This window comes from Jaculus jaculus, chromosome 17 (genome assembly GCF_020740685.1).
Source record: "Jaculus jaculus isolate mJacJac1 chromosome 17, mJacJac1.mat.Y.cur, whole genome shotgun sequence".
NCBI lineage: Eukaryota > Metazoa > Chordata > Mammalia > Rodentia > Dipodidae > Jaculus > Jaculus jaculus.
The window spans coordinates 60,823,913-60,850,444 of record NC_059118.1 but is presented as its reverse complement, the minus strand read 5'-3'; the positions used below and the strand labels follow the sequence as shown (position 1 = coordinate 60,850,444).

Genomic DNA, 26,532 nt, shown 5'->3' with positions numbered 1-26,532 from the left:
AGAGAAGTGGTATTCACAATCAGGGCCAGCACGAGGCTGACTCCCAAGAGAAAACACTGGATGGAGCCATCACTATGGCACACTCATGAAGTGATAAGGAGACACTCCATTCCATATCCCACTTCCTTTTCTCCCACTACCTACCCCTGGGACACTGAAACAGGCTGGGCTTTCACCAAACCTAAGAAAGGTAAAAAAAAAAAACTGTGAAAATGATGGTGTAACCTTTACTTTCTAAAGAAAGATAAACATGAGGGTTGGGTTGATCACTCAGCTGGAAAAGCACTGGCCACCCAAGCATGAGGATCAGATTGATTCCTAGAATCCATGTATGATGTCACATGTGGTGATGGCGGGCACCTGCGGGCCCAGCACTGGGGATGCCGAGGAGGGAGAATCCTGGGAGCTCACTGGTTAGGTTAGCCATGCTAGCCTAATTGGTGAGCTCCGAGCTAATGAGAAACACTGTCTCTAATAAAGATGGTGTCTTCTGCTTTAATCCCAGCACTCGGGAGGCAGAGGTAGGAGGATTGCCATGAGTTCAAAGCCACCCTGAGATGACAGAAGTTAATTCCAGGTCGGCCTGGACCAGAGTGAGACCCTACCTTGAAAAACAAAAACAAAACAAACAAACAAACAAAAAAAAGGATGGTGTCTTCTGGACTATACAAACACACCTATCATATATCATGTTTCATTAAACCTTAAGTTTATCTCCCCAAGAGCCAGGCTTCAAATTTCTAGGTTCACTTGCCTAATTCTATTTTACAAACATTTTCTGGATCAGTAATTCCTCCCATCAAATATAGTCCCCATGATACTCATGCTTCCAGAGGGAAAGCTGGTACCAGAATGCACAGCTCAGTGACTTTGCAACTGGCTCACCCCTTGCACGTCCACACAGTGGTGGGAACAGAACAGAAATGGAATCCAGGGACATGTTCTAATGATTTACTGAAGAAGAGTCATCACCCTCTGAAGACAAAATATGATGAACAGGATGCCAAAGAAAGACAAGATGACTTGTGAAAACATGATCCTGTGAACAGAACATCCACAAACCAAGCCTCCACAGTGGTCCCTTGGCCTGCACAGCACTGACCAGGAGCTGAGCATGACTTCCACAGCCCCCATTTGATGCTTGCTGTGACAACGTGGACCGTCACCTCCCCAAGAACCAGGCTCTACCCTGAGCATGCTTTCCAATGGCACAAATGAAGAGCATCTAGACAGGAAACAGACTCCCAAAGGGCTTTGCTTACAGGCAGAGACACCATCAGGGACAAAGTCTCTTCTAGAATGATCCCAGAATGCCCAACTGCATTATTGTCATCTTAAATGAAACCCGGAATTTTCTACATGGCTAAGGCAAAGTATCCTGCACATGAGCTCCTCTTCAGTTAATTATCATGGCACTGCTTTCCTCTTCAAAGAAACGGGAAATCAAATGCAGATTGGCTATTGTGCAGTATACACACACACACACACATACACACACACACACACACACAGAGAGAGAGAGAGAGAGAGAGAGAGAGAGAGAGAGAGAGAGAGAGAGAGAACTGAAAAATCTCAAATGATATAAAACAGAAAAGATCGTTGACCTTTGGAAATTTCCACTGTTCTTTTCACTGCATAGATGAGTGAGCAACTGCAGTCCCTGTCCCAGAAACCACTCTAAAGTCCTATTTTCACTGTTAGTTTCCTTAGTGGGATACTTCCCACCAACACCCACAGACTGTTGTTTATTTGTCAGACGTTTGACTTTGGGAAAATAACGTTAAGGTTTCACTGGATCCTGCTTATATGTCATGCAAAATCGCCAGTCATCTTGTTCCTGGTGGATACAATGCAATATTTGTTTGACACCAGTGACTGAACCACATGGGTTCAAAGAATTGGGAAAAGTTTATCATTTGACACTTAAAAATTCATTTTAACAATTAAAAATGCAAAGGTGGAAATTACCAAGAATGGGTGGTGCTAGGGAATGCTAGATAAAAGGGGGTTTTAAATTTTATATGTTGAAAAACTACATGATACCCATACGACAACTCCTTTATTTTAATCACTTGAAATTTCAATGTATACTTGTTGGAATTACACCCACAACTGCCTCTCCAGATACCATTTTCAAAATACATATCATTCCATACATTTCTACTTCCATGTTTCAAAACTGCCTTTCAGGGGAGCTTCCATTTTATTCTTGAAAACATGCATACAGCATTATAAAATGCAGCGTCCTTTTGGAATATTCCCATTCACGTCCCTGGCCATTCTTCCTTTCCCACCGTAATCTTTCTTGGTTGTATGAAAAGAGTCTGACCATCAGAAGGATAACAAATGGCCACTTCCACTGGGATATGTAATACCTAGAGTGGGAATTGATTTGTTGGTTATGAAGGAAGCCATAGAGCACACAGATCACTGAAAAATCACATTGAGGCCGGCAGTGATTCTTCGCTTCATGCAGATGGGCACCTCCATTGCTTACGGGTGAGCCGCCAGAGGCTGAAAGGAACAGGAAGGCCATCCAGTCTCCAGCTATTAAATGAAACCTGTTTCTCTGAGCTTCACCCACATTTCTTATGACACCCATATATCCACCTTGCATGCCTAGTCCTTATAGAGACTTGAAATCAAAGAAGATTTCTATGATCCATCAATATAATAATAATAATAGTATTAAAAAGACCAAAATTGCTTTGGAGGAAAAAAAAACATGGAATGCATCATTAAGCTATAGTGGACAACAATCCTAGGTACGTGTATATAGCAGATACTTGTTACTTATCAACCAGACAGACTAATGCTTAAGTAAAAGTTATCACAAATAGACAGAACTAGGAAATTGTCATATTCTCTTATTCTGGTATAATCAAATATAGTCCACGTGAAACATTTTTTTAATTAAGCTTTTAAAAATAATTGTGAGTGCCAATAAGTAATTATTTTATTTGAGTATATCTTATTTTTCACCACATTCCATTCAACAGTAGTTCTTTTTTTCTTTTTTAAGCACAAATACTGCTGTGATTCTAAGACTTTTGAAGACATTCTTCAGCATTTCAGGAATCCATTGAAATGAAGATATAAAAAGAGTCAGAGAAGTTTTGTAACTAAAATGAAAATATCAAAGAAATGATTAAAGATCACTTCGCGGTCTGTTGGATGAGCCCTCGCCCTTCTTTCTCGAATGATGCGAGAAGCACAAGTAGCTCCCGAGTGGGTGAGCGAGCTGTCCGGGCAGCAGAGGGCTCTGAGCCCACGCTCCGGCTTCCCACGAGGAGACACTGGTCTCACGTACTCAGTCACCTTATTAAGAAATTCAAAAATCCAGAGGTTCTAGATTGTGAGAACATTCACTCCAACCAAAAAGGACTATTCCTTCTTTTGCAGTATTTGGTTGAATTGACACATTTCACTCCTTCCACAGATCATTATGGGATGTATACACTGTGACACTCTGTGACAGGGACCTTGGCAGAATTACACCCTCTAGAAATATCTCCTGCCTTAAACCTTGGAATCTGGGTTTATGTAAAATTATTCAGCAAGGTGGAAACAAGAGTGTAAGGAATTAAAGTTGTAGTTTAAAATTAGGAGATCATTCCAGATTATTTTGGGTGAGGCTTATGTTATCATAATGATCCTTAAAGTTTGGAAGTCAGGGCTGGAGAGTGGTTAAGGCACTTGCCTGCAAAGCTTAGTGACCAGGGGTGACACCCCAGTGCTCATGTAAAATAAAGCCAGATGAACAAAGTGGCACATACATATAGAGTTCACTCGCAGTGGCTGGAGGCCCTGGTGTGCCCATTATTGCCATCTGTTTCTCTTTTCTTTATCTCTCACTTCTTGCAAATACATAAAATAATTATTTTTTTTAAAAAGATGATTGGAAGTAAGCAACAGAAAAGGAAAGGAGAAAAATAAGGGGGCAGCCATACAGTGAGCAGAATGGGAAATACTTAGCCTGAATTTGTAATTTCTGAGGAGTTATATGACTAAGGATGAAGGCTGACTATAGAAATGGAAAAAAGAATGAACAAAGCACCCTGGAGCCTTCAAAAAGAACTAAGCCCCACTGACACTTTGATTTTTGGCAGATACTGTTAGACTTCTGGTGTCCAGAATTGCAAAAGTATACCTCCATATTGCCCACAGAGCATGTAACCTATGATGCCATCAATAGGATGTCTGGAAAGTAGGTTTCTAAGTATCCGTGGATAGAGGGCATGTCCATTTACAGAACTTTGTGTCTATCAATAGAGACAAAAAAGTGTGGAAAGGGCTGGGGAGATGGCTTAGCGGTTAAGCGCTTGCCTGTGAAGCCTAAGGACCCTGGTTCGAGGCTCGGTTCCCCAGGTCCCACGTTAGCCAGATGCACAAGGGGGCGCACGCGTCTGGAGTTCGTTTGCAGTGGCTGGAGGCCCTGGCGCGCCCATTCTCTCTCTCTCTCCCTCTTTCTCTCTGTCTGTCACTCTCAAATAAATAAATAAAAATAAGAAAACAAAATAGCAATGTCAAGGCGTGTGGAAGTTTTTTTTTTTTTAAAAAAAAAAGTGTGGAAAGATGCATGAAGGTAAGACCTAGTGTGGTAATTGCTTTGATAAGGTCCAGAGTTATTGAGAATGTGCAGGACGGTTTCTCGTCTCAGATTGTATGAGAGAAGCCTTCTCTTCTGGGGGGAAGAAATACTGAGCAAAAGGTTGGAAAGGAACTGTCATGAAATGTACAAGAAACTCACAGACAATTAGTAACTAATTCTCTTGTATAATTTCATATGGCTTTTTGAGTGACTTTGAAATTTACTATTATTAGTCCTAACATTCATGGTTCAACTATGGACGACATAAAAAAAAAACTGTGGAAAAAGAAGGGGTCTCAGAAAGACAGAACATGAAAGATAATGAAGAGCAAACTGTGGGAGGAATAAGAACAAAACAATGATAAATACATACAAAAACATCATTGTGAAACCCATGACCACATACTAACTTAAAAATATAGAACAAGGACAAAAAAAGCCATGTTTTTAAAATTGCATCTGTCCTGGGATGGAGAGATTGCTTAGCAGTTAAAGTGCTGGCCTGCAAAGCCAAGGGATCCAGGCTCAACTCATCCAGCACCCAAGTAAGCCAGATGCACAAGGGGGTGCACGCGTCTGGAGTTCATTTGCAGTGGCTGGAGGCCCTGACATGTCCATTCTCTATGCCTCTTTTTCTCTTTCCCTCTGTCTCTCAAATAAACAAATAAAAATAAAAAACTATAGAATTGCATCTGTCTTGAACATGGATTTAATGTTTTGCTGGTGATCATTGTCTAAATAATACTGTAACTATTGATACGTAGTTAATATTGTCTAAACAATACTGTAACTATTGACGTGTAGTTAATATTGTCTAAATAATACTGTAACTATTGACACGTAGCTAATATTGTCTAAATAATACTGCAACTATTGACGGGTACTTAATATTGTCATAGGAATACTAAGAAATGTACTCATAATAAAAGGATACAGGAGTATTTATGCGGGTTCTGTGAAACACTATGGCATTTTTTAAATCTTTTTTTTTTTTTTTAATCAAAGAGGGTGAGAGTGAGAGTAAGAGAAAGAGAGAGAATTGGCACACCAGGGCCTCTAGCCACTGAAATTGAACTCCAGACCTATGTGCTACCTTGTGCACATATGTGACCCTGTCTGTATATGTCACTTTGTGCGTCTGGATTATGTGGGATCTGGGGAGTCAAACCTGGCTCCTTAGCTTTTGCAGGCAAGCACCTTAACCACTAAGCCATCTCTTCCAGCCCCACTACCGCATTTGTATATGACATTTGAACATGTGAGTATTTACTTTGTGTATTGCGTAAGATTTGGCACCAATTTCCAAGGATACTAAAGAATGACTTTACTCTCTCATAGCTCTAGAGTTTAAAGATCAGAAATGGAGGTGACAGGCCTCTGTCAGCTTATGGAATCTCCAAGGGTCTTTTTACATTTTATCCAAATTTGCATCTTCATACTCAGAACACCAGCCACATTGGATTAAGCACCTGTTCTGCTCCATCATGACCTCACTTAACTGTCCCTATTTCCCAAAAAAGTCACATTCTAAAGTAACGAGACATCAACACATCTTTTGGGATATGCAGTTCAACCCATAGCATGCCCAAGTGCTAACAGTAGCCTTTTTTGAAGAAAATTAGAAAAGCAGCGAGACAAAGAGAAACAGGTGGATGTTGCAGAAATTTCACTAAAATTGACAGGATATGAAACTTTCTGAATATGAGAGCCTAAATAAAAACATACAGTAAAATGGTTCCAAAGTGTTTCTAAGGTAGTATGTGGCAGACATACTAGAAAAAAGTCCTTGTGTGAGAAAGAGAAAAGTGGGAAGAAAGAAAGGGAGAAAGAAAGAAAGAAAGAAAGAAAGAAAGAAAGAAAGAAAGAAAGAAAGAAAGAAAGAAAGAAAGAAAGAAAGAAAGAAGAAAGAGAGTAAGGAAGGAAGGAAGAAATAGAGAGAGACAGAGAGAGAAAGTCCTATTGGGGTGCTCACAGGAAATGCTTAGGGCACATTCAAGAGGAGGAGGCACATTGCCAGTGGTGCTCCTGGGAGTGCAGTTACAGGTTGCACTGCTGGAACTGCAAGCCGAAAGTCACAGTGATAAGAACCCTTCCAAAGGGACGGACATAGACATTTAGAAGACTTTGGGATAGGCGTGACCAATCCTTTTAGCCAAAGTACAGTGAAAATTTCTCTCTAGGGTCTATGACCTTCCAAACCACAGGTTTCCAACGTGGGTCTCTGCACCAGGCATGAATTCCCTTCCAGTGAGTGGGTCTCATATCCAACCACAGTGTAGTTGGTTACCCCCACAGCCTGTGTGCCACTATTGCACCAGTGTGTACATCTTGCCTGCCTGGTTCATTTTGTAGCTTGCAGGATCCACTGCTTGTTTCCACTGCTAGTGACTAAAGCAGCTAACAGAACTTTCCAGAACTAAAAGTGCTAGTCATCACATAGCTGACTCCATCTCAGCTCCAGCATGATCTCTCAATGTCCCATGACTATAGCCTCTGTGTGTTCAGCCTTAGCATGTATTTTTGTGGGTATAAAAATGCTGTAGCAATGGCCTATGTTGTTTGGGAGACTTCCTGGGCCTCTCTGACCAATTCTTGGTTACAGAATGTACTTTTTACAGATGGTGACCAATACCAGGGAGACCTATCAGAATGACCAGAAAGCTGACTGCCTCGTCATCTCCATCTCATTTGCCAAGGCCCAGGAAACATTCCAGAGGAAGGGTGGATTAAATATGAGTGCTTCTCTCACTGATATCCTGAAAACATCCTCAAGGGAGAAGGCAGTAGATACTGCAGTGATTACCAATAATTCTACTAAGGAGGGTCCTCAGTGTAATGGGAGTAGGGAAAGGGGACACATGAAGATAACCTGATGGGAATATGAACAAATTGTAATATATTCATATATTAAAGTTCTCAATTAAAAAACAAGAACCTGTCTGGGCATGGTGGCATTTGCGTTTAATTCCAGAACTCAGGAAGCAGAGGTAGGATGCTCACCATGAGTTTGAGGCCAAGCTGCAACTGCAGAGTAAGTTCCAGATAGGCCTGGGATACAGTGAGACTTTACTTAAAAAAATAGAAAAAAGAAACAATAACCCTTCAAAAGGGTATATGCATGACATTAGACCTATAAAAATGGTGGTCTCTCATTTAGATATAAATGTTATTTTTCAATGGAATGTGCTGTGTCTACAGTAAGCACTTAAGCACTATAAATTAAAGGATCCATTGAAATAATTCTCCCATTTGCTGATAGCAACATACTCACTTTACTTGGATAACATCTCTCCTGAGCATCTTCCCTGAACATCTTAGTATATGGGTAAGCATTTCAGAGGAGAAATTTGGACATAGGCAATAATAGTTATATGATAACCAGTGTTATTATGTATTAGAAGCTTTTTAGGTACTTTCTCAAAATTTTCAGGTCAGGACTGGGGAGATGGCTCAGTGGTTAAAGGTGCTTGCTTATAAAGCGTGGTGGTCTGTGCTATAATCAGGTTCGCATTGCTGGACAAAAACACACAACCTAGAGCAGCCAGTGGGGAAAAGGGGTTTCTTTTGGCTTAAAGACTCAAGGGGAAGCTCCATGATGGCAGTGAAAATGGACACCTGAGCAGAGGGTGGACATTACTTCCTGGCCAACATCAAGTAGACAACAGCAACAGGAGAATGTGCCAGACACTGGCAAAGGGAAGCTGGCTATACCACCCACATAAGTTCACTCCCAACAATACAAGGCCCCCTGAAGGATTCAATTCCCAAATTGCCATAAGCTGGGAACCTGGCATTCAGAACGCATGTTTATGGCAGACACTTGAATCAAGCCACCACAGTCTGGCTTCGTTTCCTCATTATCCACATAAAGCCAGATGCACAAAGTGGCAATGCATCTGGAGTTCGTTTGTAGTGGCAAGAGACCCTGGTACAACCATTCTCTCTTCACCGCCAGCCCCCCATCCTTGCAAATAAATACAGATATTTGAAAAATAATTTGAAGGTCAACTTAGAGGGCTTTGCTGTCCCCACTTCTAAAAAATATATTTTATTTATTTATTTGTGAGTGAGAGAAAGGAAAAGGCAGATAGAGAGAATGGGCATGTCGGGGACTCCAGCCACTGCAAACCAACTCCAAATGCAAGTGCCACCTTGTGCAGATGTTTATGTAGGTGCTAAAAATCAAACTGGAGTCCTTAGGATTTGCAGTCAAGTAACTCAACTGCTGAGCCATTTCTTAGGCTCTGTACCTACTTTTTAAATGAGAAATTAAGAAGGAAGAAGATTCATGCTACTTTCTTTAAATCAGGTAGCTATTAAGAGACAGAACCCAAGTCAGAGTTGAACCTGCTTCTACTACAATGCTCAACCCTGCCTATGTCAAAAATCCATGCTGCAGTGCTCAGAACCAGTGAGTGCTAAGTAAATACAACTTTTAAGTAAAATGACTATTCAAATGGTTTCAGTCCACACTAAAATCTGCTTAGGATGGTGGATCTACATTAAAAGCAACATACCCTTTTCAATATTCACACTGCATATCCCATTTTCTTTGCTTAGTGCTGAAGAAATTTGTAACTTCCATTACAACCTTCTAAATGTTAGGTAAAGAAAGCCTAACAAGTCCACAGTAGTGCTATCGTGACACATTTTGACTTTCTGGGACATGTGGTAAGTCCACTGTGATATCATATTTCAGAGAAGGTGGAACATACATGAAGAAAAGGAAAGAGACACTACACATTTCTCAGTTACATATGGGATCATCTTTATTTTTATCAATTATTAAGATACTCCTATTTACCTTCATTTGATCAGTTTCAAGTATTTATATGAAATATTTGATTTTTATAAAAGTGTATGTACATGTGCAATTTCCAAAATATTCTGGATAAAAAACTTTCAACATTTAGAAAATCGGATCAAAAGCAAAACTTCACTACTTTAGTGCCATGCTAGCATTTTTAAACTGGAAAATTATGTCTCCTTAGCCAATTTTGGTATTATACCTTTAATATCACACATTGCACTTTTAACAGGTTTAATTCAATTTACAACAAATGCCTCTAATTAAGTTAAAAGATCTTTGAAAATTGCTAAATCTTAAGGGTAATATTACCACTACTGACATTGAAATAATTGATCTTTCCCACTGAGGCACAAAACTAGGAATGTTCTAATGAGAAAACAGCGGCTGAAGTATATTGACAGAGTCCAAAGAGATTTCCAAACTCTTTAGGATGTTACTTCCAATGACAGTCTCCAGATGGGAGGAGGAGGCTTGGGAAGGGGACGCGAATGGATGTGTACAAAGAAAACCCAAAGCTAACTGCTAAACAAGTTCACTACTAGAATCGAAATCTTTTGGTCACCATGCTGGTTGTGTGGTTCTGATGATAACGTTAATTTTTAATTTTTGCATTTGAAAGTGACACTTTATTTAGAGCTCTGCAATGACACATGCTGTGATCATAACTCACCAATCTTAGGCAAGAACATTCTTAAAGGTAGGGATGAACACATATAAGGCCAATCAATACACTACGAAAATCAAGACGTATGAGAATATGAGAACTAACAACACCAGAGCTGAAAGCAGCAATGCATAATTTTTCATTCTTTCTTTCCTTTTTTTTTCTTTTTCTTTTTCTTTTTTTTTTTTTTTTTGGATGTAGGGTCAGGTTCTTGCCCAGGCTGACCTGGAATTCACTATGTAGTCTCAGGGTAGCCTTGAACTCCCAGTGATCCTTCTACCTCTGCCTTCTGAGTGCTGGGATTAAAGGCGTGTGCCACCACGCCCACAGGAATGTATGTTTTGTCCCAGTTATTAAAGCAACTTACCTTCTGACCTCAGGAAGCCCCTGGTCTTTGCAGCTTATCTGTCAGTGGGAAGGAGAACATTTGCCCTGTTAGCCTTCTCCTGGCCTAATTCTGCTATGTTTAAAACACTTCAGAATGAAAATAGCTAAATACTTTCTGCAAGGTTGAAGGTAGAAGGTTTAATAATAAATGGATTTGGGGGGGGCATTGGAGAGATGGCTTAGTGATTAAAAGCACTTGAACCCTGGTTCAATTCCCCAGTACCCATGACAAGCCAGACACACAAGGTGACACATGCACCTGGAGTTTATTTGTAGTAACAAGAGGATCTGGCATGTCCAATCTCTCTCTCTCTCAAATAAATGATTTTTCAAAAAGAATAAAAAAGTAATTGGAATAATAATACAAAATCAGTTAGCTTCCTAAATGTCATCAATGAGCTGTGTGACAACACATTAGCAGAAAGTATTAAAAAAGCTAAAACAAGGAGAGCATCATAGCTTAGCCATAATATGACATCAGGACCTATCCTGACAGGGAAGACAGCTGGAGTTGAAGGAGGGCAGACAGAGCCCATTCATTTGACAGCTGAGGGCCCACTTTGCACTATGGCTCTCCTTGTTAAAATCTTTATGGTATTTTTTTAAGTTACCTATTTTCTGGATCTCATATGCCTCTAAAATTAGATAGCCATTCTGTTTATCTCTTGAAGTTATTATGAAGACAAAAGAAAACAAGTCAAAGGCCTGAGAAGGCATGTGTCACTTTCAAAGGAGCATTATTTATTTTTACAAAGTTGAGAGGTCACTAACCAAATAAATAATACCAAACTCCAGAATTAGCTTCTGGTTTTATATCTGCTGTCATGGGTGACCAAAAAGTCATGTTCAGGGAAGAAACCATCCTGTGTTTCTTGTGATTCGATGAGTGTCCCAGGCATTTACACTCAAAAGGAAATTATATATATATACACACGCATACACACACACATACATGAGATTGGTGTTTCTTCTTCGCTTCTTTTCTGGAACCATAGTTTGGATTGAGTGTAATACCAGATATGTAGGTGTGAAGTAGTAAAAAGGTCCAAATGATTGACAACTCCAGAGATGTTGAAAACAGGTGAAAGATGGTTCCTCCTTTCACATGAGTATAAGCGAAAGTTGGTAACTGTGATAGTTTATAGTAATTGTGAACTTAATAGGGTCTATAATCGCCTGTGAGGGGTTGTATAGATTAGGCTAGTCTGTGGTCCTGCCTGTTAGAGATTATCTTGATTGTTGAAGTGTAAAGCCTCCTTCAGCTATGGGCAGCACTACCCCATGGGCTGGGGTCCTGGATTGTGTAAAAAGGAGAGAGCTGGCTGAGCAGTAGCATTCATCCCTATCTGCTTCCTCACTGTGGACTGAACCAGACCAGCTGCCTCAAGCTCCGTCCCCCATACCTTTCCCACTGGGACAAACTGTAATCTGGAGCTGTAAACTGAAATAAACGCTTCCTCCCTTAAACTGATTTTGGTCAGGTATTTTGTCACAAAATCAAGAAAGTAATTAATACAGTAAAGTATTGCCAAGTGTAGCATATACTATAACTCTCTGATTTTGATGGTGGATCAGGCTTAATATCAACCTAGTGAGCAAGATGCAGATTGCATGTCAAATCTACTGTGGGTCTCACATCACCATGTAGCAGTCGAATGCAGATCCAGCTCATTAAGGTGAAAAAGAAGATAGAGGAGGAACACATCACAGACAAATGTTGACAAAAATCCGAGGTCTCACTTCATCCTTCTGTCTACATCCACATCAACGAGTGACCCACAGCACTGCTCAGGGAGGCTGAGTTCAACAGAAGAGATGGGAAGGATTTGAACTGACAACGCTTCACCCTCCAGTCTCTAGATTAATACACTTGGATATAATCACTCAGCAGTTCATAGATAATATGCAGAGCTACATGTGAAGTATAAACATAATGTCAAAATCAAACTATGATTTTATTAAACTTATTTTAGTTTTATTAATTTTTAATTATATAAAAGAAATCATTTATAATTCTATTAAAACAATAATATTAATAATTATATGATTTTGTGAACACAATAGCAAAATAAAGCATAATTTAAATGTATGAATTTTAAGAACAGATGGACCTGGCTGAGGTTTTACTTTCATCCCATCTGTACAACTCAGGAGCACACCTGACCTCTGTAAAGTGGCATCTGCAAGACAGTAACTATTTCAAGAGTTCATGGGTAAATGCCTGGTATAATATTTGTCTCACAGTAGGTAATCAATGGGTAATTGTCTATAGTATTATTTTATTGTCATTTTTATGAACAATAATGGTAGTATTTTCTGATAAAATAATGGTTCAAATAACCTGAATTTTACTCCCTTGTACATTTATAGAGAAGTATTTTTGCTATAGAAATAAACTCTGCATCTTTCCAATTATGTCAAAAGCAGTTTTAATAATTATTAATCTGTTCCTTCTTTAAAATTTCCAAATAAAGACCTAAACTGGAGGGAAATATATACTCAAAGTACAATAAAACACATAATATAAAATATTAATTCTTTTTCTTTCCAATTTAATCCTGAGTTGTTTTATTTAGTTACCTATTATAAAAAGTAATTTGTGTTGATGGCTTTGAGGAAATCTAGAAATTAAAGAGCTAATTAAGTTCATTCTGAGTACTTCCTGACTCTGTATGCAGGCTCACACGAAGAGCCATGTATGTACTGCCAATGGTTTTAGACACTGAATTTCCATGATGTCTACTTTAACCAACCTTTCGCCCTGGGCAAACAGCTCTAACCTTTAAGCCACAGTTCCAAAGAACTCATAGATCCAGTTCATGGTAGACCTCAGTGAGAATGCTGGACATTATGGCCAAGATAGTGACGAGAGGTAACAAGAAACTGTCTGGTGAATGGAGTCTTGGTGGAGGAATTTAGGACATTTTTACTTTCCTGGTTCAAAAAAAAAAAATGAGCTATAAAATATTAAGATGTTGATCCCATTTCTACAATAGTTTGGCATCTTCAAAATTGTATTTAGTAAAAGGTGAAAGATTTACGCTCTCTGAAGAGAGTCCAGAATATCAAAGTTATATTTAAATGTTTTTACAAATCATTTTCCTGCCTGTTTCTCTAAAAATTTAAAGAGCTGGTGATGAATCTCAGTGGTATGGTCCTGACAATGAATGCAACAGTTACCTATAAGAAGTAAGTAGTAAGAGCCTCTTGCTGAAGTCACCACTGGCTGCAGACTCAGGATCCTCAGTGCTCATGCTGGGACAAAGAAGGAAGCCTCCTCCCTGCTGGTTAGCACTCAGTACTGGGAAGCGCTGTGTAAGCTGCTGAGGATGCAGCCAGCTGCAGTGTGAGCAAGCACTGGATCCTGCCGGCTACAAACCAACCAGCCAGGCAAGGTGCACACAGAGACGTAACAGCGGCACACTGGGCATGAGGGCTGATCAACTGTTCTCTGCTTGGATATGAGCTCCGCTCAATGGGATGGAATTCATACTTGACATGAGAGCCAAGTCAGAAGCCTCTTTGTACAGATGGAAGAATAACATCAGAATGACAAAAAAAGAAAGCCAACTGCCTACCACAAGACAAGTCATCTCTACCACACCCACCAGGGACCAGGAAATGCCACAGAAGCAGTGGTGGGCTGAATGTGAACACTGCTCTCACTGCTAACCCGAGAGCCTCCTCCAGGGAGATGGCGGTAGACACTGAGGAGACTCAAAATCCAGCAAAGCAGAAAATCAGAGGCTGCCCAGAGCTCAGCACTGAAGGAAGCTTATAATGCTTACTCCAAGGCCCAGGAGATATTATGGAAGAGGGGGGTGAAAATAACATGAAAGCCACAGGGTAGGAAGCTATATTATAAAGCATTGTCTACTCTTAGGGACTGGTACATTCATAACCTCACAGTGATTCTCAATAACCTCACTCAGGAGAGCCTTTAGCGGAATGGAGACTAGGAAGAGGGGACATAGGAGTTTAACTCAATGGTAATATGAGCACTTTGTAATCAGTTTGTATATTAAAGTTCTCAATAAAAGTAAAAGAACATAATTATAGAAGAATTACAAGAGTGCCACATCTGTTGGACAATAAGTTGGATGTGACCCTTATGTGGCTGCAAGTTAAATATATGTATCCAAAAGTCTTTAGGTAGAACTTCTTCCCCACCTGTAAAACATTGCTTCTAGAATCATGCTGATCTGGGGCTCCAGAATAGCAAATTTAGTTGCTGGGTCAGGACACACAATGTCTCCAAGCAGGTTACAATGAGAAACTGTGAAGCCATTCCTATTTCCACCTCTTGATTACCCATATCCTGGGACTGTCCCTCCCCTCTTCATGTGGTTGCTGATTATCTATTCACCTTCCTGTGTGGGTGGCTCCTCGTCCTTCCTGGATAGCATTTCCAAGCCAGCCTCTCTGCTCCACTTCTAAGAGCAGATCGGAAGCCTCTGAGAGGTGAGAAACGTGAAGGGTTAGCAGACCTCTGCCTGCAGCTGTGACTCCTCTGTGCTCCAGCGACTTCTTTGTGTTTCTCTAAGGCTATGTGGCATGGCTTCTGAGCTCATGGATCAAGCACTCAGTAAACTTTCAAATGATGATCCTGGCCATGGCCAAGTTGGCAATAAATTCAAAACCATACCTGGGATATATATAGAGAGAGCCAGTGGAGCATACTGTCCTCTATGAGCAGGAGCATCCCTACATGACCTGCAAGGCAAGAGCACTGCTGTCCTCTGGCACCTGAGAACCACACTTTGCCTTTGTCCTCTCTGTCACCTGACCGTAGCAGCTTCTCTCTCTATGATTACATAGTGTCAGCTCTGAGCCGAACTCCAGGATACCACTGGGAAACATTGGGGGCTGTAGTTTATCTGTTCACGCTACTTACTCTATCACAGGAAGGTCATTTCCAAAGAATAACATGGCTTCCCAGTGTAGTCTCATGGGTACATGCAGATTTCAAGCTGATCAAATTGTATACATTATACTCATTATATGGCTTTTAGTTTTTTGCAGATCAATTATACCTTAACAGAGCTCTCTATATATGAAATAAGATTGGGATGGAAATCAAGTGCTAAGAAAATAGATGAGAGTGAATCAGATAGTGAAGCAGAGATTGACTGTTGGCTGAATGTGGAAGGCTGCTCAATCCCAGTAACATGTGAACGAGTCTTGCATGAGATGGAACCTACAGGTGGACCATGCTGGGTTATGAGGATGGGGAGACCTTCCAGAGCAAGGCTGAGGGGAGCATCATACAGATGCGGCAGGCTGTGGCCAGGAAGACCATGAGCTTTAGGCAGTTAGATGATACACCTACACTCTGTCTAAAAACATGCAAAGAGGAAAAAGGAGGAAGTAAGACAGAGTAAATGAGTGAGAGATACCAGGAAGAAAGAAAAGAAAGAGAAAGAATGATATAAGAAGAAAGAAAAGAAAAAGAGAGAGAACTCTAAACCAGGTATGGTGGCACATGCCTTTAATCCCAGCACTTGGGAGGCAGATGTAGGAGGATTGCCATGAGTTTGAGACTACATAGTAAATTCTAGGTCAGCCTGGGCTATAGTGAGACCCTACCTCAAAATAAATAAATAAATAAATAAATAAATAAATAAAGAGAGAGAGAGAGAGAGAGAGAGAGAGACAGAGCTCTAAATAGATGAAGTGAGTATTTTTCTAGTCAGGTCATATCTGAAACCAATAATCCTTTTCTACTCTATCTCATATCACTGTTCCTTTCTATATTTTTTAATAAAAATGATTTTATTTAAATTTATAATTGTCATCTTTGCCAAATAATTGTTATGAACTATATGTTTGTATTGCTTCAAATTCCTTTGTTAAGACCCCTACTGGGATTAGAAAGTAATTTGTTTATATGGGGCTAGGATGGTGGAGTTGCCATGGTGGGATTAGTATCCTTGTAAGTATGAGGAGACTAGGGTTAGTTCTCACCGCTGTAATGATAAAATAAGATAATCAAGAATTCTGATTTCCTCAGACACTGCATCGACCAACACCTTCACCTTGGACTTCCCATTATCTGAAATCAGCAGAAAAACATACAAGCTGTTTAAGCCACTTAACTTGTTATATCTTTGTATATTAGTTAGGGTTCTCTAGAGGAATACAGCTGGTAGAATGAAAATGTATTAAAGTATTATTGGATGGACTTACAAGATAGGGGCCAGGCAATCCAACACTGACTGTCTGTATGCTGGTGAATCTGAGAACCCCACAGCTGCTCAGGTTCTGAGACTGGACCTCTCACTTTTCTAATCTGGTTCTGAAGCCTAGAGGATCCCTGGTGAGCCGCTGCTCCTCAGTCCATGATGGACAGCTGGTGCAGCTGGCTTCTAGTGTCCATGAAGGATAACAGCCACAGGGTAGATGCACACACTGGAAAAGCAAGATCAGCCAGGAAAAAGCCCCTATTAGCTCTTGAATCTTCTTTTATAAAATTAATCATTTATGAGACAGAGAGAATAGAGAAAAAGAATGGAAGGAAGTAAGGAAGAAAAAAAGAAAAGAAAGAGGCAGTTAGGGAAAGAGTAGAATGGGCACACCAGGGTCTCTAGCCACTGCAAATGAACTCCAGACACATCTGCCACCTCACTTTGTAGATTTGACTTTATGTGGGTATAGTCCACCATTGGAAATTCAACCTACTTTGGGAGAATGCCTTCCTCTGTATATCAGTACTTTCTAGGAAAGCCTCACAGACATGTTCAAGAGGTGTGTCTCTTCAATTCCTAATCTGATCAAGTTGACAACAGAATTCAATAGTCACTTTATTTGAAGCTTTTCTTACTAATACTCTAGTATAAATCTTAACACAAATTCAACATACACTGTGCTGTGGTGAGAGTTGGGGTAGAAAGTCCATACCCTATAAATCAACACAAACAAAGGTTATAAGATTTGCTAAGACTACTTAACAAAGGTTACTTTCCAATACAATTGTTTCTTACTCACTTCCAACTGTAGAGGCCTGTAAAACCTGGATGCTCAGTTTTCCAACAGCCCCTTGGGCCAGGGGTGACTATAAGTCCATGTTCTAGGAAAGCAGATGCAAAGGTAAGGTTTAGGAAAGAATCCTGCCAAAGGTAATTCTCTCCCTAGTATAAGGAAAACCCATGATAGTTCATTCCCCACTAGCCCTCCTCCATGCTTTAATGTGAAATCTTGAAATCACGAGGGCTGGGAGAATGGATCAGAGGTGGCTAATCTGAAATCCTGACATAACTGAGGCGCAGACAAAATAACAGTCACCACTCCTTGTTACAGCAAGAAGTAACAGTGAACTCCCTTCTTGTCTGGGCAGTGGTGTATTTTTTTTTTTCTATTTTTGAAATTTTCTACTAATATTTACTAACTGGTTATGTAGCAGATTTATTTGTCAAAACTTAACATATCCTGAGTGAAAAGGCACTGCGTGAACAAATTAAAGTGAGTTGAAGAACATCATTAGAAGGTGGAACATTGTCTGTCATCACATTTGACCTAAAAGCCAAGAAACTAAAGGACCTAAATTTTTGGAAGCTTCATTTAAAATATTCAGGGAAGTCCCTGAGCTAAATAGCAGAGGTGAAAGAATAATTGAATTACTGATTGACTTAGAGGTTGGGGTTGGTGCTGCGTGTTGTGCAAGGGAAAGCTGTTTGTTAACTGCACATACCAAGCACCCAGTGTTGTTTAGATGGGACACTGGGAGATTCCTCAGAAAAAAAAAATAAAAACTTCTCAACAAGCTATGGTGTGTGTGTGTGTGTGTGTGTGTGTGTGTGTGTGTGTGTGTGTGTGTATGAGAGAGAGAGGGGGGGGGGAGGGAGGGAGAGGGAGAGAGAGAGAGAGAGAGAGGGAGAGGGAGAGAGAGAGAAAGAGAGAGAGAGAGGGAAAGAGGGAGAGGGAGAGAAAGAGAGAAGTTGCAGCAATGAGACCCCATCTGCCCAGAGGCAATCACAGACAATATACTTAGAAACATGATAGAAATCTGTTATGTGAAATGTTACATGTCCTGTTTGGTTCTTCATAATTATGACATTAATTACCAATTTCAACTTGGTAGAAGCAACATAAAACAAAATGACCTACATTCATCAGGTAATTTGAGGGTACAGGGTATTAAATGGAAAAAGAATATACTATGATATGAAAGAGCGGATGTAATACCCTGTACTGTAAATTAGTTCTGAACATAAACATCTATAACTAAACTAGGAAATTAAAGTTTCCAGAATTATAGAGATATTCAAATTGCTAGAACTGTACAATTATCCCTGTGTAAGCCAACTTTTTAAAAACTTTATTTTTATTTATTTGAGAGAGAGAGAGGGAAAGAGATAGGGAAAGAGGGAGAGAATGGACATGCCAGGGCCTCTAGCCACTGCATAGGAACTCGAAACGCATGCACCCCCTTGTGCATCTGGCTTACGTAGGTCCTGGGGAATAGAACTGAAGCCCTTTGGCTTTGTAGGGAAACACCTTAACCACTAAACATCTCTCCAGTCCCTAAATCGACTTTTAATCAAATGTCTACATCAGTAAAATACATACTGGGCATTTGAACCCAAGTCTTAGAAAGACAACAACAGAAAATACCCATAAAACAACTTTTCTATATCTCTTAGCATCTTTGAGTCTATTGTAATTAATCCTTGTTTATATAGTACCTGACAACATTGTCTTAGAGCAATTTCATACTCATACCAGGTGTGCTGGTACACTCCCATAACTGTAGCATTTGGGAAGTAGAGGCAGGAGAATCAGGAGACCTAGCTTATCCTCCCTACATAGTGAGTTCAAGGTCAGCCCAGGCCATATGAGACCCTATCTCAAAAAAAAAAAAAAACCTAAATAAATACTAAAGTATAACTGTTTGTAACCCAGCATCATGATAGCTTACATTTTGTATATAAATAAAACCTGGGCTGGAGAGATGGCTCAGTGGTTAAAGTAGGCACCTTCAGGACCCAAACAACTTAGCTTCTATTCCCCAGTTACCTGCACAAAGCCAGATGTACAAAGTGACGCATGCATCTGGAGTTCAGTAGCAGCAGCTGGAGCCCATAGCACACCCTTTCTCCCTGTCTGTCTCTCAGCTCTCTATCTGTCTCAGCTTGTAAATAACTATATGAAAATATATTTTAAAAGAATAAAGCTTGGAAAAACTTAAAAATCCTCCCATTTTTTCTTCAAAATTGTTGCCACAATGTTTGTGTTTATTTTTCAGAAACCATCAAAGAAAGAGAAAAGGAAGCTTGCCAAGTTTGGATCTAGGGATGTCCTTGAAGACAGCCTAAGCCAAAACAAACACAAAAACAAACCTGTCTACAATTAAAAGATAGTAACTTTGCATTGTAATCACTCCTCTCAGGAGGAAAAGATGTTTTCAGTTAACTGAATGGATGACAATTACTTGGATTATTGTCATACTTAAAATGTCAGTGTTAAATGATTGCTTTAAGCACATAATAATAAATTCTGCATTCTTAAGTGGCAAATACAGAAAAGCCAAAATACAGGGGCTGTTCTTCCTGGAAATACAATTAAGCATTAACTAAAGCCGGAGTAGGCATTATTGAACCCAGGAACAAAAGAAAGGGTAGCTGGAGACAAAAACAAAATATTCTGATATTTGTCACTTTGCTTAGCATGAGGAACAGGTCAAAACTCACAGGGAAAAATCTGTTCGGGAGCATGCCCACCGAGTCAGAAGTAAATACACGAGGAAGGATGACTACAGAGAATTCTTCAGAACCTTGAAGACCTCTTGCTGGAAATCTGGGTTAATTATAGCATTTATGGAAATAGCATTGGTTAATTTCACACCTGCGATTAAATCCGACGTGATTTCCTGGGATATGTTATGATCACACTGGAGTCCTGAAAACTGTATTTTCCCTGCTTCACTGTTAATTGCACAGGCTTAACAAACAAGTACCGTTTACTTAAACTGCCACATCTCTCTTTACCTCCAGTGTACTTAAACCTTCATGTAGAATTGGCAGGCAGAGCTAGAGAGATGGTTCAGCAGTTAAGGCACTTGTTTACAAAGCCAGAAAGCCTGGGTTCGATTCCCCCATACCAATTTATAGCCAGATGTGTAAAGCAGGCACCTGGAGTATATTTGCAATGGCAGGAAACCCTGGAACACTTACTCTCCTTACCTCTTTTTGTCTATTTCTCTCTCCCTCTCCCTCACTCTGTCACATAAATTAAAATATTCTTTTAAGGAATTCCCAAGTAAACCCTGTGTCCCACGTGACTCAGCTGTAGTAGATCTCCCATCCTAGAAGCCATGTCCCACAGAAAGCAGCACACCAGCAACGCTTATCTGTCTGCCACATAGGGTGTGAAGGGACAGTTCTCCCCCTTGAAAGTTAGACTGCAGTGTATGTATTAGATTTTTCAAAAATATTTTATTTTTATTTATTTATTTGAGAGAATAAGAGATGCAGAAATAGACAGGTAGAGAGAAAGAGAGAGAGAGAGTGAATGGGCACACCACGGCCTCCAGCCACTGCAAACAAACTCCAGATGCAAGCAGCCCCTTGTTCATCTGGCTTACATGGGTCCTGGGGAGTTGAACCTTGGTCCTTTGGCTTTGCTAAACCACCTCTCCAGCCTGGATTGTTTTCATTCAGCACCTATGATGCAATCAATACTCTTTCAGGCACTAAAGCAATGAAGCAAAAATAAATGGTGAATTCCTCATGTTAGAGGTTCTACACCCATGGATTCAGTCAATCACAAATACAACATATTTGGCAGAAAAAATTATATGTGTGCTGATTACACATGTGCAGCCTTGTCATGCTTCCCTAAACTATATACTATACCAACTGCTTTCAGTGCATCTGCACCTTATCAGGTGCCATCTAACCATGTTGTATATATAGTATCCTAGAGGATCTGTCTTGCTATTTTATGGGATATGTTATGATCACACTGGAGTCCTGAAAACTGTATTTTCCCTGCTTCGCTGTTAATTGCACAGGCTTAACAAACAAGTACCGTTTACTTAAACTGCCACATCTCTCTTTACCTCCAGTGTACTTAAACCTTCATGTAGAATTGGCAGGCAGAGCTAGAGAGATGGTTCAGCAGTTAAGGCACTTGTTTACAAAGCCAGAAAGCCTGGGTTCGATTCCCCCATACCATGCTATTTTAAGTAAGGGACTTAAGCCTTAGGTATAAGAAGTGTGGTGGTTTGAACGGGAGCTCTCCCTTTGCCTTGTGTGTTTTGAGTGTTTGGTCCCCAGCTGGCAGCAGTTTGGGAGGTGGACTGTTGCTGGAGAAGGTGTATTACTAAGGGCAGGCTTTGAGGTGTGCTGCAGTCATCTTTGCGTGCTGGCAGAAAGCACCTGAGCAAAAGCAGCTGACAGGAGGAAAGTTGTTTATTTTGGCTTATATACTCCAAGGGAAGGTCCATGATGACAGGGGAAACCATGGCATGAACAGAGGCTGAACATCACCTCCTGGCCAACATCAAGTTGACAACAGCAGCAAAAGAGTGTGCCAAACACTGGTGAACGGGAGCTGGCTTTAACAACCATAAGCCCACACCCAAAATAGTACGCCTCCTCCAACAAGATTCCAATTCCCAAATTTCCATCAGTAGGAGACCAAGCATTCAGAATACATGAGGGTATAGGGACACCTGAATCAAACCACCACAAGGTGCTATCAGCCAGCTTCCCCCTTGCTAGAGCATAGCTCGCTCCCTTTCTGCTTCCTGCCACCTGCTGTGGCAATATGGGATGCCCAGCCTCTGCTTCTCTGCCATGAATGAAGCTTCCCCTAGAGACTGGCACTGAGGTAAACCTCTTCCTTCCATTCACTGCTACTGGATGGGTGTCCTGACAACGCAGAGTAATGACAACACAGGGACTGTGATACCCAGAAGGCTTGGAAAGTCTTTTGACAAAACAGTGTTTCCTGAGGCGTACTTCGAAGGACTGGTCAGGTTGGGGCTGGCAAAAGAGTAAGAATCTTAGTACTATAGCCACAAAGAGCACCCCAAGACGAGGGAGGGGAGCATCAGCCTGTAAATCTGGCTGCTTCCATCATCTCCACTGACAGAGGAAACTGTTCCCCCAAGCAAAGGCTTTGGGTATTGTAAATCTTCGAAAAGACTTTGTAGGCCTTTGCTATTAACACCCAAATTATGTACTTCTAAAATAAAAACAGAGCACACTCTCCCTGGTGCTGTTGTCCACCTGATATTGGCCAGAAGGTGATGTGTACCCTTTGCTCATGTTATTGACCCCCCCCCCCCCGCCAGCATGGAGCTTCCCCTTGAGTCTGTAAGCCAAAATAAACCCTTCCCTAAAATAAAAACAAAGGGGGAAAAGCTAGGCTTGACCTTCTACTTTAAAAGTCATATGGGTTTTATATTATGTTCAACTATTGTAAGTACTTCTCTCTCAGAATTAATACATCCAGGAAAGCTAACTGGAAAGACCTAACAAACTTAATATCTTGAAAGAAAATCTATCTGTCTTTCAGGCTAAGACAGTTTTTGAAAAGTTAGGTATAGTAAAAAGCATGCAAATAATTACTTGGTCCCAGTGGGCACACTAATGTTGAAGCCAGAACTCACTGTGTACATTGAATCATGATTCAGGCTACACACCATGAAAAAATGGTGCCACGTGGCACTACCACACACAGCATTTGGCCAACCTGAAATAATGATTCCAAAATCAGAGGACTGGGTAAATCTGTAACGTGCTGACAGCTGCCTGGGCGCCCTTTGATGGGTGACCACAACTTATTCGTACTAGGTTGTGAAGGAGGAAGGAAATGGGAACCGTAATTCAGACTACAGTCCCAAAGGCACCGCAACCTCCTGCCTGAACTGTGGGGAAAGCGTGCATTTGTAGCTGCGGCCAGGGACGAGCCTCAATGCAGGTGACCACTGACCAGCATGCGGTGGGGAGCAGACTGCCTTGTCTGACAAGTAACTTCCAGAACGGGAGCCGCGCATGCACGGCCGGGTTTCTAGCGATGGGAAGAACACCTGGGAGGCAAGCTACTGACTCAAAGGTCCCTCATTAAAGAAGCCAAACAATGGACTCGCTGCAAACCCACTCCATTCCGCTTGACTATGGGCTCAGGGTGGAACGCAGAAGGACGACAAGGAGCGGGCAGGCTCGTAGGATTGCCTCCACCCCAGGCATAGGAAAATCAGGAAAAAACATCACTTAACATTATAAAACCAGGACGTTTTAAAGAACTGCTTTCTTGAGGCCCTTTAAACATTTTAGAAAAGCAAATATTTATTGTTTCTTCTAGAAATTTCACAACTTTGAAGAAGTGTTGCATCCTTACTGACAGACTCAAGAGTCTCACACACACAAACATCACAGCAATATTGTTCCTATGGGAAGGAGAGTCCTGAGGCCTATTTGAACTTCTATTTTAAAAAATCAGAAATCCTTTTAGTTAAGAAGTCCAAGTATTATTCTTCTTCTTTTCTTTTTCAGTTTAATGAAGAGCAGGGAGCCAAGTGCCAGGAGGCAATGATGCTGCTGTGGCCAATTCCAGGCCCATAGCTGCCACAGCATGTGCCATGAGGCTGGTGCCTTGCTGGGCATCGCGATACTGTAACTCTGCGCAAACGGGACAACTGAACCAGCCACACACGAAGTGCTAAGACTCTAATCTCCAACACATTGCTTCTAGCAAGAATACGAATTTAAAAATGCAGCCAGAGGGCTGGAGAGATGGCTTAGCGGTTAAGCGCTTGCCTGTGAAGCCTACGGACCCCGGTTCGAGGCTCGGTTCCCCAGGTCCCACGTTAGCCAGATGCACAAGGGGGCGCACGCGTCTGGAGTTCGTTTGCAGAGGCTGGAAGCCCTGGAGCGCCCATTCTCTATCTCTCCCTCTATCTGTCTTTCTCTCTGTGTCTGTCTCTCTCAAATAAATAAATAAATATTTAAAAAAAAAATGCAGCCAGAGAACATGCACTCGTGTTGTGAATGCAGGAAAGCAAAGGCTGGCGATCAGTCAAAAGGAAGACTGAAGGTGCGTCTGCGGGTGGGACAGAACGGCCACTGGACGCACGCTGATGACAAGTGTGTGTTGGACCCAGCATTATTTTGTGAGGTTCATGATATTAAAGCAATAAAAAAAAAAATGGGGATGGCTTAGCAGTTAAGTGCTTGCCTGTGAAGCCTAAGGACCCCGGTTCAAGACTCAGTTCCCCAGGACCCACCTTAGCCAGATGCACAAGGGGGCGCACGCGTCTGGAGTTCATTTGCAGTGGCTGGAGGCTCGGGCATGCCTATTCCCCCCCACACCCCCTCTCTCTCTCTCTCTGCCTCTTTCTCTGTCTGTCCCTCTCAAATAAATAAATAATAAACACAAAAACTTTTTTTAAAAAAAATGAAGGTTCTTTTTTTCAGTAACAGTCTAACAATAAGTGTCAATTCACAATTTCCATTAAAGATGCTTATGACAATATTGGGGTTGTCCACCACCTTCTACACCCTGTAGAGGCACAGGCAAGTAGAGACCCAGTGCAGCAAGGGAAGCGTTCAAGTGTGTACAAGCAGTCACAGGTACTGTGCGGGAGGTCCAAGGACACGGTTAGCATTCAGCAGACACTGTTGCCATAGCTTCAGTGAACACAGCACTTTCTGGGGACCCTCATACTTCCCTGGGTACAGTGTCAACAGGAAGAAGCTGAGATACAGCTCCTAGAATTTCGTTCCCTGTGGAATTGGGATAGAATCACACAAAAGCAGGGCTGACATATGCATTGAAAGGCCAGAGGGTTAAAAAGGCTGGGGAGGGCTGGAGAGATGGCTTAGAGGTTAAGCACTTGCCTGTGAAGCCTAAGGACTCCAGTTCGAGGCTCGATTCCCCAGGTCCCACATTAGCCAGACGCACAAGGGGGCGCACGCATCTGGAGTTCGTTTGCAGAGGCTGGAAGCCCTGGCGCACCCATTCTCTCTCTCTCCCTCTATCTGTCTTTCTCTCTGTATCTGTTGCTCTCAAATAAATAAATTAATTAATTTTTTAAAAAAAAAGGCTGGGGAGATGGCTCAGCAGTTAAAGGTGCTTGATTGCAAACACGGTGGGCCTGGGTTCAATTTCCCAGTATACATAGAAAGTCAGATGTACAAAGTGGTGATTATATATGGAATTCATTTGCAGCCGTAAGAGGCCCTGGCACGACAATTCTCTCTCTCAATCTCTCTCTCTCTCTCTCTCTCTCTCTCTCTCTCTCTCTCTCACACACACACACACACACACACACACAATTAAAAATATTTTTTCAAAGGTCACAGGGGTTGTGAGATGGCTCTCTTAGTCAAGTACTCTCCACACAAACACGAGGACCTGAATGCAGATCCCTAGCGCACATGTGACAGTCCAGTAACAGCGGGGCAGGCCTGGAACCCCAGTGCTGTGGAGGCAGAGAAAGAGGGTGCCGGGGGCCCGCGGACTTTTCTAACCTGACCAATGAGCTCTTCGTTCAGTGAGAAACCCTGTCTACAAATACAAGGCAGAGGCCAATTAATGAAGATGCTTTATGTTGACCTCTGACCTCCACGCGCACGTGCACACATTCGTGCACTTACACATACGCATACAAAAATGCCAGAGCCAGAAACATGATTCTCAGAGATATGTGCAATTAGAGAGCGCAGGACCTTTTGCTAAAGGAGCAGGAAAAATGAGTGTGTAAATTATAAAATGATTCCTCTCTCTTAGCCTGTTATGATTATTTGGGGTTTTCTATGTAACGTGACATTTCCTCGAACACAGAGAAACTCGCCATGCAGGCTAACGTTGGCTTCCAGTGATGCCGTTCTGACTCCGCTCACAGCGCACCTGCCATGGGACACACATTCTCCTCCCCATCAGCCAACACACCATGCCCCAGGGAGGCCCAGCCTGTTGGCCTTTCTTTTCATTACTGTAACAAACAACAAAGGTGGGCAACAGGCTCCTTCTTGTACTGTTATGGGGGCTCAAAGGCATAGTGTGGTATCAACTGAGCTCTATGAAGGATCCAGGAAGGATGACAACACATTTGTGGGCGAGTGTGCAAGAAAG

At 41.5% G+C, this 26,532-nt stretch overlaps 1 protein-coding gene across 1 annotated transcript in view; it reads right to left on the bottom strand.

The window, feature by feature from the left end:
- The window catches only part of LOC101603424, a 301,585-nt gene that overhangs the window by 103,481 nt on the left and 171,572 nt on the right, over positions 1-26,532 (bottom strand). Inside the window, exons 16-17 of the mRNA XM_045136372.1 lie at positions 22,363-22,436; positions 16,417-16,504 (exon numbers count right to left, since the gene is read on the bottom strand). Coding sequence (XP_044992307.1) covers positions 16,417-16,504; positions 22,363-22,436 — 162 coding nt within the window. The remainder of the gene's footprint in view (positions 1-16,416; positions 16,505-22,362; positions 22,437-26,532) is intronic.